This window comes from Urocampus carinirostris, chromosome 12 (assembly GCF_059441175.1).
Source record: "Urocampus carinirostris isolate Australia breed hairy pipefish chromosome 12, RoL_Ucar_1.0, whole genome shotgun sequence".
In the NCBI taxonomy this organism is placed as follows: Eukaryota; Metazoa; Chordata; class Actinopteri; order Syngnathiformes; family Syngnathidae; genus Urocampus; species Urocampus carinirostris.
This window is the reverse complement of record NC_142360.1, coordinates 30754208-30774530: the sequence shown is the minus strand read 5'-3', so window position 1 is coordinate 30774530 and position 20323 is coordinate 30754208. Positions and strand designations below refer to the sequence as shown.

The window sequence follows — 20323 nt, the reverse complement described above, 5'->3', positions numbered from 1 at the left end:
GTTTTTCAGATATCGGGACGCTCTTCTCCGAGATGATGGAGCCCACATGGGGGGCTTCCCTCGCACGCCCATGGGAGGAGCCGGCACACCAGCTTGCGGAAAAACGTGGGCCGAGAAGGAAGGCAGAAGATCGAGAGAGAAGGCTTCACAGAGACTCGAGCGACACTAATTCGGCCACATTCGATGATGGAGTTCACTTAGTTAAATTGTTTAAGAAATTAAATCTGCCCCCGTGTGGAAATGCCGGTGCATTGCTAGCTGAATGTAGGTTGTGTTTGGTTGGTTGGAGTCAGATAACTAATTCGAACAATTTGGGAAACGATACGTTTTAATATTAAATTCTAACAGTAGGCTTAGTGTCTGCAGATTGCTAAATGGGGGACGCAATTCTCTTGCCTCCTCATGGCAGTGTTAGTAAAACCTATGATTTTGATTTGGCACACATCTCAGCCCCAAACAATACAATTGCTGATATTGCTAGCATGCTAACAGAAAGTGACCCAGTAATTGTTTTTCTCGTTGCATGATAATTTTTTCATAATGGAGGGTTAGGGTTAGGGTTAGGGTTAGGGTTAGGGTTACCTAGGGTAACCTATGACTTGATTCCTATATTCAAACTTAACAGTGCATATACTTCACTTCTAAGTCAAAGTAAAAAAAAACAATCCCTATGCTACATTTATTATTATTATTATTATTATTATTTTATATATCGCTTTCTGGCTCTGACAAACGACGAATAAGTAATTGGTTCATTTGTTTGTAAATCTGCCTGTGCATCATGAGACACGAACCTCACCGCGCATTACTGCATACCAGTCAACGTGTACGGTTTTGCTGTACAAAGTACGTTTATTATACATTTTAAGACCTGTACGACGTATGAGAAAATCTGTACGGAAAAACGCAAATTTGTCAATAATGGGTACCATCCGGTATACACCGACTATCACGAAACTGAATATCAATCAAGTCAAACGAGTTCGCCGCGGAGGCCTCTATCTCTGTATCGTTTTTTTTCGTTGCAAACGAAGCGAGCGGGGTTTGATGTAGTGAAAGGAAGTCCATCTCTTTTTAGTGAACCGGCTTTTTCGGCTCAACTCATTAAAGAGAGACGGCTCTCAAACGGCTCACTTGCTTTGATGCATTATCCATCCATTATCTGTACCGCTTATCCTCAGTAGGGTCGCGGGGGTGCTTTAGCCCATCCCAGCCATCTTCGGGCAGTGGGCAGGGGACACCCTGAACTGGTTGCCAGCCAGTCGCAGGGCACACAGGGACAGACAATTCGCCCGCTCATTCACACCTATGGACAATTTGGCCCGGCCAATTAACCTGATATGCATGTTTTGGGAATGTGGGAGTAAACCGGAGTGCCCGGAAGAAACCCACGCAAGCACGGGGAGAACAGACTCCACACAGGAAGGTTGGTAGCTGGATTTGAACCAATGACCTCAGAACTGTGCCGCACACACGCTAACCACCGCGCCGCCGTGCTGCCCTTGATGCATTATATTACGAATTATTATGTTGTATAAAGGAGTTGAGAAAAAAATGAAGTATAAAATGAGAAAATGAACAAAAACAGCTTTGTAGTTTTCGCTTCAATCAGTATATTACCAACGAAAATTTCATGCAGAAAATGAATTCATACTTTGAATAAGAAAATGTATTATTCTACTTAATTATATTTGCAGGCATTTTTTCCTTCTACAGTGAACATCCAATCTACTTAATTTTTGAACCTTTTTTATAATAAACCTCATTCATGTCGAGCAACTCAGTATCCCACAACAAAATGTTAATTAACAATGCATATGACATAACGAAACATATGCACAATATAATATGTTAAACTACATAAATAAACACGTTTGAAAAAAATATATAGAGTAATATTTTGTATTTTGTAAGGGAAAATACGACAGTTTGCAAGGGCATGGAGCCCTGGAGCTTGACGGGCATGTCACTGATAACAATTGTAGAAAATGAAATTGACGATGCTCAAAAAAGCTTCGCTCACGAGACAGTCGTACACTTCGCGATTGTGACGTCATGACGTCGCCTTTAACAGTTCATATATTCGACCGTCACGCCCAATGCACACGCACGCACGGTTGTGGCCCCTCGCCCCTTACCTGTATCTCCTAAAAAGCTCGTCGCTCTCTTTGAAACCATTATTTAGCAGCATGTTAATGCCTTGCAGCGCCATCTCGGCGTCATCTATGTGTTCGGCCTTCTCCTCCTCCACCTGCTGCTGTTGCTGCTTCTGATGTTCCGGGCCCGCCATCGCGAAACTCGTACGACAAAAATGAGGGTGCTGCAGGTGATCGAGAACAATCGTCAAACGCAACCCGCCTTTCACTTTGACTCTATTCGTCCATTTTTTTAGATTTTAGTGAATTTTAATCCATCCATCCATGGCTTCACCCGCCTTGTCCTCCCTATTCGTGCGGCATCCGGTGCATTACGTAATCAAAACAGCCACGTGACGCGACGGTGCCATGCGTGCGTCATGACGTCACTGGAAGCTAAATTCGTAAGCAAGCACAAAACGTCAATCAAACACTATCTCTCCGCATTAATACTGCATATGAAACAATCACAACATTTCATCTAAACATTAAACCACAGTTTTCTGGACAACAATATTGTCATGGTTTCCCAGTTTTAACAAGACCGGTCATCTTCTACAAAGGGTTAAATGCAGTAGTGAGTCGTCAGGGCCTGCTAGGCCTTGTCTGTTGGCCTGAAAAAAGATCTGAATCATGTGAGGCTAATTATAATTTGTTCATGAATCCAAATTGTCACTTTCCTTTCATTGCAATACAATTACATTTCAGCCATTAATTCTTGCCAGGGTCAGAAATTTACCCGGAGGGCTTCACAATAAGTTCTGCAGGTGGTCCATCCATCCATCAATTATCAACACCACTTATCGTCAGTAGGATCGCGGGGGTGCTGGAGCCCATCCCAGCTATATTCGGGGAGTGGGCATGGGACACCTTAAACTGGCTGCCTCTGCAGGTTCTGAGACATAAAGCTGTTGGTTTAGCCAATCATATCTGGAGTTGGCAGAACCAGGACTTTCTCGGGCCTGGGGAAACGTCGGCGGTTTCACAAATTATGATTGGGTAGGGGGCAATAACGCAAGTATCACAACGAAAAGGTGAAGAAAAAGATTCCCGTGTCCCCTGCTTCTGTTAAACAAACATTTTCACCCTCAAATATAATAAAAACATATGATAGAAATACATCAGGCCAGTCTTGACTTCCAGTATTAGATTCGATGGTGATAGAAAAAAAAATACTAAAGGCCTATGCATGAAATTCATGGCCCAACACTGATACATTGAAATATACAATTTACCTGTTTTACCTGGTGATAACTCAAAAGTCTTATGAGCAATCTCTTGCATTTTATTCAAATATCCAAATGGTGAGGGATCGCAGCAAATTTGTAGACTCCATCCCCTTTTTGTTCTCCAAAATCGTGCAATAAGAATTATACACAAGGCAAGATACTGTGATCATACCAATAGTCTATTTCTGCAGTCCAAATTATTAAAACTGCTTGATCTAGTGGAGATTTCCACTTCCCAACCTCTATTCCAAGTGAACAAAGACATACTGCCAGAAAAAGTACAAAAAATATTCACACAAAGAGAAGGAAGCTTTAACTTGAGGGTGTGTGGTAACTTTAAGATCCAACCGGTGAGAACCACCAGGAAAAGTATGTGTGTGTCTGTATGTGGAGTTAAACTTTGGATCAAATTGCAGGAAGAGCTCAAACAATGTCCCAATATTCACCTGGTCAAATCCACATACAAAAAAAAAACAATATTGGTAAAGTACAGTGAGAGGGAAAATGACATCTGAATGATATAGCAAATGGAAGATGTAAGCAAATTACCATAACATTTATGTGTCTTTTATTGTTATTATTAGTAGTATTATTGGTAACCAAGTAGGGCAGCACGACGGGGCAGTGGTTGGCGCGTGTGCGGCACAGTTCTGAGGTCATGAGATCAAACTTTCCTGTGTGGAGTTTGCATGTTCTCCCCGTGCTTGCGTGGCTTTCCTCCGGGCACTCCGGTTTCCTCCCACATTTCAAAAACATACATTTCAGGTTGATTGGCCGGTCCAAATTGTCCCTAGGTGTGAATGAGTGAGCAAGTGAGTTGTGTGTCTCTGTGTGCCCTGTGACTGGCTGGTAATCAGTTCAGGGTGTCCCCTGCCCACTGCCAAAGATAGCTGGGATGGGCTCCAACACCCCCACGACCCTACTGAGGTTAAGCAGTGCAGATAATGGATGGATGGATGGTAACCAAATAATGTAAGTGAGCAGAAGCCTTATACAGTCAATAGATGGGCCAAACTAATAATTAAACTTATTATTATTGCAACGACTAGCATAAATATTATGTTTATTGTTGTTATTATTATTATCATTGTCAACTATATGCCTAGTCTTATTGCTATTGTTGAACATTGTTATTATATAACTGTTACCATTAATTAATTTGTTCGTTCATTCATCTGTGAATACCACTTTAAGTGGGAAAATGGTATTATATAATTATGTAATTATTATGAAATTATAATGAAAGCATAGGTCTTATTACTGTGTAAAAGGGAAATTGTGACTGTTCCATATGTGATGTCACTCTGGAAGAAATATGTACATTGGGTTGACTGGTTGTTACCAAACTGCTACTTTTTTGACAAAATACGGGAAATGTCATTTAAAATAATTATGATTTACCTCTCCAAAGATCTTATTATGAAAAAGTTCAATAAATATATTGATTGTAAACGTTTTGTAAAGTTAAACTTTACCTCATTTATATTGGCACTGCCCATTGGTCAAACATTTCTGTGGTGAAATCTGTAACTTTGTAGCTGATCAAAGTGACATTGGTTTTAAACAATTTTGGAAAGATGCTTGGATTAATTGACTCTGAAACATTTAAATCAATGGCAAAATATACTTTCATTATAAATCTTAATCTCTTTATGGCCAAATTCTACATTCACAAGTGCAAATTTATGGGTGGAAAAGTTTCCTTCATTGTCTTTCAATGTGAAGTAAAACAATATATTTTGTCAATAAAACTTTCCCATAACAAGAAGCCGATTAAAACTAATAATATTTGGAAAGATTTTTGTATTTTTATGTAACATCTGTTCACCCCCTGTCATATTTGTTTATATTGTCTTGTAATTTAAATGTTTGTACGTTCTTTTTATGGAAACGTGTGTGCGTGTTGTGTTCAATAAAGCTCTTTTGATAAAAAAAAGAAGAAGCATAAAACGTAAAAATATAGATATGCAAATAAGTACTGTTATTTACTAAATAAAGTATACAAAAATATGTTTTCTTCAATTAGAAATAAAATATCCTCATGAAAATTGAAAAACCTTAACAAAATGTACGGTGATAGTAGCTCAGTAGCCTAGATGGTAGTGTGCCCGCTTTGAGACTGGGAGGTCGCTGGTTCGCGCCTCGGCCGAGTCATACCTAATTGGTATAATGGCGGCGCCCTCTGTTGGCTGCGGCTGCATCGGCTCGCTACAACGGGTCAGATGTATCGACATTTCGTTCTGTGTACATTGTTACAAAGAATGACAATACAAAGGAAATTATTATTATTATAAAACACTTTGAATACATTTGATCCGTGCTATTAAACTTAATCGACTTCACTTCATGCATGACTATATTTGAACATTTTGGATCACAATTACACTAAAAACAAGCAGTCGTAACAACAATTTTACTGTAAGTAGCTGTTTATTGTGAAACCGAAGGTTTGGATCTGTGTTATGACAGAGAAATATTGTATTATTGACTTGTAGGTAAATGATAGACATACCAACTCTTTTGATGCAAGTAACTTACTCAAATTCAGTGTCTAATTTAACTGGTTACCAGCTACCAAACGATCTAGTGGCACTAACTAGGTCACATTTACTGCATGAACTGCATAACCTCTTAATCCAGTAAGTGGCACACCAGTCACAAAAGTTTGATAGGAGGAAGGTTGTTTTATTACTTCTTACTAAGTAGCTATTTGCTAAATGCATAACTTCAGTTTGTTGAAAGATTATCACATCTGTCAACAACAGTGGAAATTGTTTTCGTTCCTGAATGGAACATTACATTTACTTCTGTTAGACTTTTTATTTTAATGTTGTCACATGACGAAAGGACTCCGCCTTTCTAATGAATGTCACAGTTAAAAATTTGGGCGGGGCAATATGTTTGCAGGAACAGACGGATATTATTCACAGAGATGAGTCAACATTTTTTTATTTCCTATCATTTATCCAGCTACAAAGTCTATCATGGAGTTGGGACGGATGGTGGTGGCAGTAAAGAGCACCAGAGTACTTCTGGCAGATCAACAAATCGGGCCTGCTGTCATTTTTATACAGGATGGGAAAATCCAGCAGGTGCTACCTTGTGGAGAAGTTACAGAAGATGTGGAGGTAAAGTCAAACTTTCAAACATGAAATGTATTTCTTGTTGCCAGCTGGATTTTGTGGTGCAACCAATGTTCCCTCTAATTTTCCACGGGTCTGAGCGTTCACACAAAGTCGGTGAGCAGCGCTTGAAACAACAGTGAGCAACCATAATCCCAAGTGTGGCAAGATAATTAATCATCAAACATGTCCAAAACTTGACAACTTACATTTTGCTGAGTTTCCAGCAATGCAAAATTATTTTTCTCTTTTGAATGAATTGACTCATGTACTATTGCAAAGGTTGTACAACCTACAAATGTCGTTTGTTCTTACAATTTTTTCACAAGATATCCATTTCTTTTTATTTCCTGATATATTTTGTCGCATAACATTAACATTTTTGGGGGCTTATTCAGTCGGTTGTAAAATACAGAACTGTACTTAATCACATTTTTAGTGGAAGTACAATGTTGGCAACAAGATTCACTCGATATAATTGGAAATTATTTGAATGCAACACAAACTTTTTCCTCTTTTTTCCTCTTTTTTTTTAGACTTTTTTTAAAATTCCTGTTTCCTTGTTTATTTTTTCCGAGCTGTTACTTTTTTCTTTTTTTTCTCTATTTACTTTTTTCCTACATTTCTTTCTTTTTTTCCTGGCTGTTTTTTCCTTCCTTTTTCACTTCCTTTTTGTTTCTTTGTTTCCTCAGCTTTTCACTACTTTTTCATTTTGGTATTTTTTTCTTTTTTGTTCTATTCCCCCCTTCCTTTAAGTCATTGTGTTCATAGTTTTACATAATATTTGGTCATGTTGGGATTAAAGAAGCAAAAACAACCTGAAGAGCCGTTTAGGACCCGAAAGAGCCGGTTCCTTTTAGTGAGTCGAGCCGAAGAAGCCGGTTCCCCGACTAACTCTACTAACTTTACTCAACTTCGTTCGCCTTCTACTCGACTTCCAAATACCGCATTTAGGACACAACGTCAGGGGAACCCGTGTCTTTTTACCTTTAGGCATTGTAACTTTGACTTGAGTCACTTCTTAATTAGTAATTTTGAGCCCTCATTTTTGTGCGCTGGCTAGATTTTCTTGTGCGCTGAGAATGTGCGAGCAGTGCGCAATTGCGCACGCGCGCAGTTTAGAGGGAACACTGGTTGCAACCTAGGAAACAGTTAAGTTTGAAAGACAAATGTCTGCTAGGTTATCGTGAGATGTGTTTGTCCACCTGGATATTTACCAGCATCACATCACACTTTGTTCACCAAATAGAAAGATTTACTGCACTCCAACTGCTAGGGAAATATTAGATACTAGCAAGGCGTATATCTTTCTAAAATGTTGTGTTTGCAGTTGTTGGACACAGGCGATAGTGTAGTCATGCCAGGAATTGTTGACTGTCATGTCCACGTCAATGAGCCGGGACGCACGTCCTGGGAAGGGTTCTGGACGGCCACTAGGGCGGCGGCAGCCGGAGGCGTCACTACCATTGTGGACATGCCACTGTGAGTCACTGAGCTTCACTTCACTTAACAAACTGTTTTGTCAGCCAGAAAGATCTTTTATTTGTAAGTGTTACCTGATCAAGTTATTTTTGTAATACTTGGATTGTAAAAAGTCAAATCGATTTTTATTCTGATTTATTTAATAATATAACATTATTTTGCCTGTATCTGTTTTAAGAATGTTTGAACAAGTTATGTGTCTCAACGTTAGCAAAATGTTATGTTACTGCTATTCTTATTTGGTCTTTTCTTTTCATTAATAAATTAAATTCATGTGTTTGTTTGTATGCATATATATATATATATATATATATATATATATATATATATATATATATATATATATCATCTCATCTCATTAGCTACACCGCTTATCCTCAGTAGGGTCGCGGGGTTAATGGAGCCCATCCCAGCAATCATCGGGCAGTGGGTAGGGGACACCCTGAACTGGTTGCCAGCCAATCGCAGGGCACACGGGGACAGACAACTCACTCGCTCATTCACACCTAGGGACAATTTGGACCGGCCAATTCACCTGAAATGCATGTTTTTGGAATGTGGGAGGAAACCGGAGTGCCCGGAGGAAACCCACGCAAGCAGGGGGAGAACATACAAACTCCGCACAGGAAGTCTGGAGCTGGATTTGAACCCACGCAGGATGTTCCCAAGACATGAACTGTGCCGCACACGCGCTAACCACTGCGCCGCCGTGCTGCCCATATATATATGGGCAGCACGGGACCTACTGTGCGGAGTTGGTATGTTTGTATGTTCTCCCCGTGCTCGCGTGGGTTTTCTCCGGGCACTCCGGTTTCCTCCCACATTCCAAAACACATGCATTTCAGGTTGATTGGCCGGTCAAAATTGTCCCTAGGTGTGAATGAGCGAGCGAGTTGTCTGTCCCTCTGTGCCCTGCGATTGGCTGGCAACCAGTTCAGGGTGTCCCCTGCCCACTGCCCGATGATTGCTGGGATGGGCTCCAGCACCCCTGCGACCCTACTGAGGATAAGCGGTGTAGCTAATGAGAATGGGATGGGATGAGAATTGTCAAAAGGTAAATTCTAGTTGTGTCCTTAAATACCATAACATACCTGTCAAACTATACATTTCCCCCATATTCTATGAGTTTTTTGATCATTACAAATTATGTACAGCACTTTTGTATGATTTTTTTTTCTTTTAAAAAATGTTTTAACTCAATCTCGTCTGGCTCGTTCGGCTTAAACCCGGATCGTCTCGGTCACTAGTAGCACATAACAAGATTGCTAATACAGTATTGTCGCGGTTATTCTACATAGTCTATTTTGCAACGAGTAAATAGGCGCTGTGTTGTGTTTGTAAGGTTTATTATCACTTAATAAGGTAAATTGCAATCATTATTAAGGGGAGCAATTGGCTGAGGTTGACAAGTATGCCATCCATCACCCTTAACATTGTACATTATGTATTTGTTATAGTAATAGCATCCCTCCCACCACCACAATTGCCAATTTCCAGGAGAAGCTCCGTGAGGCCTCGGGTAAATGCTTTGTGGACACTGCCTTTTGGGGTGGTGTTATTCCTGGTAATCAGGTAATTGGGGATGCTATAATAATGCTACCCATATATTTATTATTTTCATGCACATTTCAAGTTTTTCATTATTTGTGTTTTCGTTTTGATTGTTGAAACCCGTATGAGATACTGACATGGCCCAGGAGCTAAGGCTAGTTGTGGTTGTTGATTTTTTTTAATGAACACTTCTGAAAATCAAATGTCTGTTCGAAGCTAGAACTTCAGCCCATGATTCAGGCCGGAGTGGCCGGATTCAAGTGCTTCTTGATCCACAGCGGCGTTGATGAGTTTCCTCATGTGAGCCATGGTGATTTGCAATCCGCCATGGAGCAGCTGAGAGGAACGGGGAGTGTTCTACTGGTATCAGAATACACCTCAGACAGTGTTATAATTTTAGTGCCATATTATTTCACCTGCAAGATGCAAACAACCACAATCCCACATGTACATAACCTCAGGCAGTGTGCAAAAAACAGTAGCAAACTACAGTATTCCAAACTTAGTTTGCATTAACTTGAGATATACCGGATTATCTTCACTATGAGGTACACCCCAACAAAGTAGTGTTTTTGCAGAAGTGAGTAGAGTACCCAAAAAATGTACTCAAGTAAAAGTACTGTTACTTCAAAATAATATTACTCAAGTAGGAGTAAATGTACCCATCCTAACATATATATATATATATATATATATATATATCTGATCTGAAGACCTACATCTTAAGAACAAGTGTTGCATAGAGAATACATAAGGTAGCTTATTTCATAGACAATAAAATAACATTATGACATTTGGTATAACCAGAAAAATTAATTAATTCATAATTGGTTACTGTTCGGTCTTCACAATGAAGTATTTCCATTTTTGCCAACCAGACAGCTAGTGAACAACGTCCAGAATAACCAGACTTATTTTCCTTAGTTGCTGTTTATTCACAAGATGGCCTCAATCATTACCATTAAAAGGTTACCATAATACTAAAAACAAAGTACAAGAAAGTCCCGTTAGCTTACTAGGTATACAAATAAATTCTAAGTTAAGCGAATACATGCTAAGAAGAATTCAAACAAGAGTGCATCATTTTGTACAAAACATTACCATAAAAAAAAAATTCAAATAGTCACCATACGTTTCATACTTACAGACAAGTATTGTTCATAGCAACAACAAAAGAGGAAAAGTTGGCGTCTTAGCTGGCGTCAAAGTACTGTGCTTCTCTTTTGTTAATTTTTGGCAGCAAACAATTAACATGTTAACCACAAGCGGGCTCTTGCAGACCATTTGATATCTTTCTCAAAGCTTGCGCTCATGTTTTCTCAAAGGCAGAACAGTTACCGCATGCAGCATGATTTAGTTCATAGATCCAACAGAGACCGTTAGGCCACACTCACCTTAGATAGGGTATCCAAGAATCACAAAGCAGGGTTGGGTAGGGTTACTTTAACTTGCTTACTTTCAATTACTTTTGGATTACTCCAATACCAAATATGCTGATAAAAGACAAAAGAAACTAAATATGAATAAAATGATGACTCACAACACGTGGTAAGCTTTCTCTCTTGGCTTTGATCTCTTTGATCTGCGGCAAAACTAACATAAAATGCGACAGAAACGAAATAAAAATAATTCCAACAGCTTGCCAACATCATTTTTGCCGTTCCATGTATTCCGTTACTCCCCAAGCCTGCACAAAACAATTTTATTCATATTTAGTTTCTTTTGTCTTTTATTAGCATATTTGGTATTGGAGTAATCCAAAAGTAATTGAAGGTAATCAAGTTAAAGTAACCCTACCCAACCCTGATCACAAGCATAGCAAATATACTAACCAAACCAACAACAGTGAGCAGCTCTTTAGGTTATAACGCGCATGTTCAAATTTCTGGCCAATTACGAGTTTTTAGGTGTGTGTGCCTTTTACTACGTAAAATACGGGTAGTTAGCATTAGTTACCTATTACAACCTCACTTCACATAAAGTTAGCATTTGCCATCTAATTTGACTGCATGACATCTCGATTTCAGACACACATGTCTTCAATATGAAAAAGAAAAATCGCTAAGAAAGTTTCCTCAGCAGAATGCTTTTTTTTCTCTTTAGTTTCATGCTGAGAAAGAAGTGAAGCAGACCAGTGAGAGCAATGGAGGTAAGGTTCTATCCATCCTTAGAAACCTAATGTAAGTTAAAAAAAACAATAGAGATATTGTTTTAGTATTAAAATGTGTTATTGCTCATGTTCGGCCACAATTACAATTTCATATTCAGCCACTTCATATTTACGGATGATTGCAACGTAATTTAAAACAGACATGATCAGTGTTCGCTCTAAGCTGCGCACGTGCGCAATTGCACACTGCTCGCACATTCTCAGCGCACTAGAAAATCTAGCCGGCGCACAAAAATGAGGGCTCAAAATTACTAATTAAGAAGCTACTTAAGTCAAAGTTACAGTGCATGAAGGTAAAAATACACGGGTTCCCCTGACGTTGTGTCCTAAATGCGGTATTTTGATGTCGAGTCGAAGGAGAACGAAGTTGAGTAAAGTTAGTACAGTTTGTTGAGAACCGGCTTCTTCGGCTCGGCTCACTAAAAGGAACTGGCTCTTTCGGGTCCTAAACGGCTCTTCAGGTTGTTTTTGCTTCTTTAATCCCAACATGACCAACTATTATGTAAAATTATGCACAAAATGACTTAAAGGAATAGGGGAATAAAACAAAAAAGAAAAAAAATACCAAAATAAAAAAGTAGTGAAAAGCTGAGAAAAAAAGAAACAAAAAGAAGAGAAAAAAAGAAGGAAACATTTAGAAAAAAAGCCAGAAAAAAGAAAAGAAAGAAATGTAGGAAAAAAGTAAATAGAGAACAAAAAGAAAACAAGTAACAGCTCGGAAAAAATAAACACAATGAGATTTTTTTTAAAAGGAATTTAATAAAAAGTAGAAAAAAAGCATGGAAAAAAGAGGAAAAAGTTTGTGTTGCATTCAAATAATTTCCAATTATATCAAGTGAATCTTGTTGCTAACATTGTACTTCCACTAAAAAATGTGATTCAGTACAGTTCTGTATCTTACAACCGACAAAATAAGCCCCCAAAAATGTTAATATTATGCAACAAAATATGTCAGGAAATAAAAAGAAATGGATATCTTGTGAAAGACGACGTTTGTAAGCCGAACAACCTTTGCAATAGTACCCGAGTCAATTCATTCAAAAGAGAAAAATAATTTTGCATTGCCGGAAACTCAGCAAAATATAACTTGATGTCAAGTTTTGGACATGTTTGATAATGAATTATCTTGCCACACTTGGGATTATGGTTGCTCACTGTTGTTTCAAGCGCTGCTCACCGACTTTGTGTGAACGCTCAGACCTGTGGAAAATTAGAGGGAACGTTAGGTTTCGGTTCTTCAGACCACCCTTCTAGTATAAGAGTGATGATCAGTTGTTATTGTCTTTGCACTTGTGAGTTTCTACAGCCATTGTACCTATTTGTGCCCGGAACATTCTGTAATCACAACTTTGAAGGAACTTCTCATCTCTTGGCTTTGATTTCAACAAACTTAGCATCTTACAACCCAGATATTAACAAAACCACAGAGGTAGAAAAACAATTTTCATGATTTAGCACATGGGTGGGCAACATTTTGGAGTAGCAGGCCGCATTGAGTTTTAAAATTTGGCCAAGGGGTTTTGCAGTATTTCTGTAGCTTTTTTTGCTGCATTTCTTTAGTATTATTGTCGTATTACTGATGTTGAATTTCTACAGTATTTGTAGTATTTTTGTCACATTAATTTAGTAGTATTTATGTAGTATTATTTTTGTATTATGCCCTGCAACTGGCTGGCAACCGGTTCAGAGTGTCCCCTGCCCACTGCCCGAAGATAGCTAGGATGGGCTCCAGCACCCCCGCGACCCTACGGTGCAGATAATGGATGGATGGATGGATTATTTTAGTATGATAGTATTACTGTACTAGTATTTTGTAGCATTTCTGGAGATGGATGGGCACCGCCAGGCTGTACTCGCCCAAAACACTCAGGTGGGTAAGGGATTCGTGAACCATGGTTTTTGTAGTATTAATGCAGTAGGATTTTTGTAGTATTTCAGTATAATTTTTTCGCAGTATTATTGTAGATGTATTTCGGTACTAGTATTGTTGTAGTATTTCTGTAGTATTTTTGTAATATTTATGTAGAAATATTTTTGTGTTATTGTACTATAGCAGTATTTTGTAGTATTTCTGTAGGTTTTTTTCCTTTTTTTATAATTAAATCCAGATAATACATAAGGTCCTTGTTTTTAAGCACTTAATTTGATATTTGGTTTTGTAGTATTTTTTGCAGTCTTGCTGTAGTAGTATTTTGGTGCAAACACACAATAAGACCATGGGGCACCCTAAAAAAGTACGTTGTTTTATTAGTAGTGATTTATTTACTATTATCTATTGTCATTGTACTTTGACAATTTTTGTTCCGTGAGCCGAATTATGTCCCACGAGCTGTAGTTTGCTCACCCCTAATCTCACAGGTTACCTACTTAACCATATACTGTAGTTAGCATTCAATCTCCTTTAGTTCCAGCTAGTTTGCCAGCTAACTGGTTATCTAGTTAAGTATAATCTATTCTACTAGCTGACTTTGTCCATTGGCAGCTATACCTAATAGTGGGCTCATTGTATTCACATTAGACCCCCGTCAATATGATAACTTCCTGCAGTCCAGACCTGACACCATGGAGGTGGAGGCCATCCGCAGCGTGATACAACTCTGCAAAGAGTACCAGTGAGATCCTCATAATGTACATTTGGTCCATTGATATAAGAGGTGACCGTATTACAGGAAATTTGTTCTGTATGCTTTTGTGTTTTAGGGTGCGCTGCCATGTGGTCCACTTATCTTCTGCCCAGGCACTGCCAATCATACAAGAGGCCAAGATGGCCGGCGCCCAACTGACTGTCGAAACTACCCACCACTACCTGTGCCTGAGTGCGGAGAACATTCCAACTGGGGCCACGCAATTCAAGTGTTGTCCCCCCATCAGATCGTCTCACAACCAGGTCACTCGTTTTGGTTCTGCCATCATGTGAAAAATTAGAAGTCTGTGTGTGCCTTCACCAGCTGTGAGTGCATTCGATAATAGTTTTTTCAACAGAGTCACGCAAACACGGGGAGAACATGCAAACTCCACACAGGAGGTCCAATCTCATGACCTCAGAACCGTGTCGCACACGCGCTAACCACTGCTCCGCCGTGCTAGTTGACAAATATTACACAATGAACCTTTAAGAAAAAAAAAAATCACAATCATACGATTATTCGACTAATGGTTTCAATTGTTGGTGACTACCTTAAATTCCGGACTATAGAGCGCACCTGATTATAAGCCGCACCCACCACATTTTAAGGGGATAATTGCTTTTGTACTTACACAAGCCGCACCTGTATATAAGCCGCATGCGCCCACATTAAAACATGTAACACAATCACAAAAGTAACCCAAACCCGACATTAAGTCCCGCGATTGTAACTGAATATAAAGTACACAGTCCAAAATCCACAGCCGGCAAAATGAACGGAAAATGGTTTGATGCAGAGTCTGGGTCCCGTTGAAAGTAATCCAAGGAAAAAAACTATAATATATGTCCACTGTTGTCCGCTGCGTCCAAAAACACGTCTCACCTTTACTCCACTTCCCGTCATCCCCGTTGTTTTCGCCCCTTCTTTTTGATTCGCCCGTGGAAAACATATCAGAATAAGTCTCTAAAATAAATACATTACAAAAATATACAGTTGCAAATACATATTATACATAGGTACACATATTTACAAAGAAAGACGGTACACCGAGAGAGTTTTCAAAGCTTTAATAATAATAATATAACTTTCATCCCAAACCGTGACTGTGACAGGTAGCAACACGCTACTAGCAAGTAAATGGGTCTGTTAAAAAAAATATACCGAACTTGTAAAAATCACGGTAAACCATCCTCATCTTCCTCCTTTAAACTGACGCCATCAAAGTCGTCTTCCTCAGTATCAGAAAGAAAAACACGCTAGCAACACGCTTGCAAAGTATAGTTTACATGCAATAGCTCTGTTTCCTTCTTTATCGGATTGCTCGATTGCCTTCAGCTTGAAAGCTGCGTCATGTGCCTTTCTTTTTGCAATTTGCATGATGAGGGTAAGTTTACGCTAATTTAATTTGTGCGCAAGCTAAGAAGTTGCAGTCTTCCACGGCGCATATATTCCACCAGTCGAAATCTTACCTTTTGTACTCGAGCGCCGCTGGCGGCTGTTAGAAAAATTACATGAATTGGCCGCATCACTGAATAAGCCGCAGGTTTGAACGTTTGGGAAAAAAGTAGCGGCTTATACTCCGGAATTTACGGTAATCGACTATTAGAATAGTCCTTAGTTGCTTGCATCCCTGATGATAACGTTATCCCATAGGATCAGTTGTGGGCGGGGTTGAAGGCAGGCCACATTGACATGGTGGTGTCAGACCACTCTCCTTGCACGCCTGACCTTAAGAAACTCGACTCTGGAGACTTTAATCAGGCCTGGGGAGGAATTTCTTCTCTTCAGTTTGGTAATATCATCATGTAATGTTTGACTTTGGGTGATTTATGATCAGTGTTGAGGGTGCTACTGAACAATACTATTACTACTGAAACAGTAACTAGTTATAGTTACTAGTTACTTCATTTAAAAAGTAATTCCAGTACCCCGAAGATACTGATACCCTAAAGTAGAGCGTTACTTCGAAGGTTTCCTATGTAGTTACAAATACGGTAAATACTTACATTGAAGCTGACCCCCTAAAACTGCTTTAAAATAGCCACATCAATCAATCAATATACTGAAGCAATGTTCCCCTAGTGGAAGTTGGCTGGAGTCAAAAAACACTCACATTGACCAAACATTCATTCCCCTTTGCTCTTCCCAACCTGACACCGAACAATAAGCCCACAGAACAACAAGGGGTGAGTTGCTGTGCCATGCAACCTTTCATCAGCGGAGAGGCCAGACAGCATACACTGGTTTAACTCCTCCTTCATCCATTCTTTCCATACGTCCAAACCATCTCAGAACATTTTCTTCAACCCTCTCAGCAAGGTTTCTCGCCACACCTATCCAATTGTGTCACTTCACACATACTACGCAAACATCTCATTTCAAAGAAATTTAACCTATTATGCTCATTTACTCTGAAACCCTATGCCTCTGAGCTATACATCACTATTGGGACCAACAGCCCCCTATACAATCCTCACTTTGCATCAACTCGTAGATCTCTTCATTGGAACAATCCGCTAAGCACACCATTTTCTTTGCACCCTTCACCCACCCTCTTTTTCACATCCTCCTCCAAACCACCACCGGCTGTCACATACAAACCTAAATACTTAAAACCATTTTGACATCATTTCACAAAATCTCTAAACTACCTACCTCAACACCTCTTGGACACCTTATTACCTTACTCTTGTCAAGCCTCCTCTTACACAGTCTTTTAAACTCCACTACTAATGTACTCAGTCGTGCTGCAGAGTCAGCCACCAAAGCAGTGTCATTTGTGTTCAATAGCGGACTTACATGCAACCCACCCTCACACACTATACCTGCTCTCCAAGCTCTCACACGTACCTCACGCAAAACTCCATCCATATATATATATATTGAACAGCCAAGGTGACATGATGCACCCTTTCCTCAAACCCACTGTTACCGAATCCACTCGCTTACTTCACTCCCCTCTCTCACACAAGCTCTTCTATCCTCATACAAGTTTTGCACAGCAGACAGCAACCTGCCACCCACCCCATATATCATCAACACTTGACACCAAGCCTCCCAATCTATCCTGTCATATGCTTTCTCTAAATCTATAAATGCCTAATACACCTCTCTTCCTTTTGCTATAAACTTTTCACACAACTCCCTCACTGCAAAAATCTAATCCGTACATCCCCTTCCTCTTCTAAACCCACAAAAAAGCCACATAATAAAATAAATAGACAAAAACATATACACCAACCTGTGTAAACGGTAAATGCTCTGATATTTTTTGGCTTGCACAATATTGAGTTTGCAAACGAACAATTAACCGGGACACTCGACATCAATATCGGAGATTTCGTTGTCCATTTTTGGGTACTGTCCAAGACGTAATTTTTTTCTCTCCAAGCATGGTGTATGGTAAAAGCAATTTTATAAATAAAAAGACCAAAATGTAGCACACTTTTATTGGAAATTCCGTGCTCAAGTTTTCCTTGTTGATTTTGTTGCTCTGTAAAAGCCATGATCCCCCCTCCACATGATACGTACTATTTGCTATCGGACACACACAACCAAATAGCCACATATAAACTGACGCCATTAATTACAGTATTTTAGTTCATAGTTGTAGCTACAGCTTAGATGCGAGTATATACAGTAGGGAGAATATCTCCATGAAGAGAAATTCAGCTTGTTCATACTTGAGCCTAAGATGGAAGCCACTGTATCTGTATTTAGTGGTACTACATCTACCCTTCTTAACCCTTGCTGGCGATTAAAGAGTTCTAGGTTATATCGTAAGTAAAGGATCAACAGAAGTCAGAATATTTTGTAATTCATAATCTGATTTTAATAAGTAGCGGAGTAACACGCCATGTTGGGACGACGGTTACGTTGGAGAGTTGTATAAATAACGCGCTACAGTACTTGTTACCTGAAAAAGTCATTGCTTTCCAGGAACGTGTTCCTTGGTAACACTTTAGTCCCAACACTGTTTATGATACCCTACTCACATTAAACAAAAAAAGGAAAGTTTTGCATTTTTTTGACTGTTTTGTTTTGGGCCAGGCTTGCCACTGTTCTGGAGCTCAGCCAGTCAGAAAGGCTTAGAATTGGGGGACGTGGTACGCCTCCTTTGCCAGAACACAGCTCAGTTGTGTGGCCTTGGCCACCAGAAGGGAAGCCTGGCACCAGGCTATGATGCTGACTTGGTCATCTGGGATCCAGAGAGAGAATTTGAGGTTTGCATCAAGAATAACACATGATTAAAGTAAAAACTCCCATAATATTTATGATTTACTGTTTGTGATGTCACTAATCAATTTTGGGGGTGTTATAAAATTAAAAGTTTCATTAAGATGGATTGTTTTGAGGACAAATTGTACATTGTATTACTTTTGTACATAGAAGTTTACACGCCTTTACGCTTGGGATTTAATTTTTTTCAATGAGCATTATTCTGAACTATCTTCAAGCAGCCACACAATGACGATTCGACGCTTACGATTGGTAGAAACATTGTTTCCCTATCTCTCAGGTTAAAGAAGAAAGTATACACCACAAGAACAAGGTAAAATACTCCACCAAAGTTCATCCATTGTCTTATACACCCTTTCTTTTTTACCTTCTATGTCTTTTCTTAAAAGTAACATTTTAGGATGATCTTAAAATGTACGATATCCCATTGGTCCGCAACCTTTTCTGTACCATGGACCGGTTCATTGTCTCACGATGTTTTCCCGGTCTGGCCCAATGGCAGCATAAAACATATTTGTACTTTAAAAAAACAGTTATAACATTTAAAATATCAATAATAATAGTAATAGTGAACAAAAATCCACTGTGTTATCACGTTTATTTACATTTACAGTAAATGTCCTAATTACATTCATTCATTTTCTAAACCGCTTACCCTGAAAAGGGTCAAGGGAGTGCTGGACCCATTCCAGCTATGTTTTTGGAACTTTGGGGATAACCTGATTGCCCGAGGGCATGAGGAGAACAGGCAAATTCCCCACAAGGAGGCTGGAATTGAAACCGGGACCTCTGAACGGTGAAGCGGACATGTCAATAGCAACATACTTTGGTGGCTATTGTAATTTTATTGTAAACACAAAACGTCACGTCAATCTGCGTACCGAGTAATTAAAAACAAAAACTCACCATATAAACCAACCCAGCAGAAAGCTTGTTGATGTTATATGGTCTTGGTGTCCTGTTCTTGACTAAGGGATCCAAGCATCTTCCAACTCCGTTGCCAAAAATCTTCCATCGCGGCAAGCTTGTTTACAACCCATCTAGCAGTCTTCACCCTGATTGGCTAAAAGCTGAAAAGTTTGGTTTGATTGATCCTTCATTTTATATTTGGCGGGTGGAAATCCTTCTTTCCAATGTGACAGTTGCACCACCCGACAGGCAACAGCACCCGCCAGTGCAAATCCCGCTGATTTCCACTGATTTCAAACGTACCCGCTCAAAGCCCTGGTTCAAGTTCAGACTGAAACGTGGCAGTGTCAGGAAAAAAAACAATAAGAAAAAAATAATAAGTCCTTTTTCTTTCTGGGTGGCCATGTACCAAACTACCCACGGCCCGATACGGGTCCATGGACCAGTGGTTGCCGACCTTTGCTATATCCCATGACTAAATTTTCAGTGAATTTTCAACACTGCAACAAATTTGTGCATGTGTATAGTTAACACCATACATGGGGATGTCGCTCCGAGGTGTGGTGAGGTCCACCATCGTGAGGGGACAACTGGTGTACAGTGATGGCACCTTCAGTGCCAAGCCACTAGGGAAAACCCTCCTTATACCTCCAAAGACCCTCCCTCATGATGCATGAAGAATGGTAACAAGGGAACAAAGTCAAGTCAAGGCATGGACGGAGGGGAGGTTTCCCCACCAATATCGAGCAATCATTGTGTTGACCCCACCAATATTATGTTATTGCATAAATGTAGTAGTTTGTTGCTGTTTAAAATATTTTCCCCAGTGAGCTAGTGTCTTTTGAACACAACAATAAAG

General features: G+C 39.5%; 2 protein-coding genes across 7 annotated transcripts in view; one reads left to right on the top strand and one right to left on the bottom strand.

Annotated features, from left to right (window-relative positions):
• The window catches only part of LOC148355504 (tetratricopeptide repeat protein 39C-like), a 19578-nt gene extending 17281 nt beyond the window's left edge, over positions 1–2297 (bottom strand). Inside the window, exon 1 of the mRNA XM_088349590.1 lies at positions 2139–2297. Within this exon, the coding sequence (XP_088205716.1) occupies positions 2139–2290 (152 nt within the window). The 5' untranslated portion in view covers positions 2291–2297. The remainder of the gene's footprint in view (positions 1–2138) is intronic.
• On the top strand, positions 2098–20323 carry LOC148355503 (allantoinase, mitochondrial). Of its 6 annotated transcripts, none has more exons than XM_088349585.1 (13): positions 2098–2326; positions 2393–2539; positions 6335–6492; positions 7817–7968; positions 9426–9540; positions 9736–9882; positions 11623–11668; positions 14208–14295; positions 14390–14576; positions 15970–16108; positions 18367–18539; positions 18836–18868; positions 19992–20323. In XM_088349585.1, exons 3-13 carry the CDS (start codon positions 6349–6351, stop codon positions 20139–20141), a joined length of 1374 nt encoding a protein of 457 aa, XP_088205711.1. In that variant the 5' UTR covers positions 2098–2326; positions 2393–2539; positions 6335–6348; the 3' UTR covers positions 20142–20323. The 6 variants fall into 6 exon arrangements, with proteins under 6 accessions (XP_088205711.1, XP_088205714.1, XP_088205713.1 ...); XM_088349587.1 differs by having other exon boundaries at positions 2102–2326; positions 9426–9487; positions 9740–9882; positions 14208–14301; XM_088349583.1 differs by having other exon boundaries at positions 2102–2326; positions 14208–14301.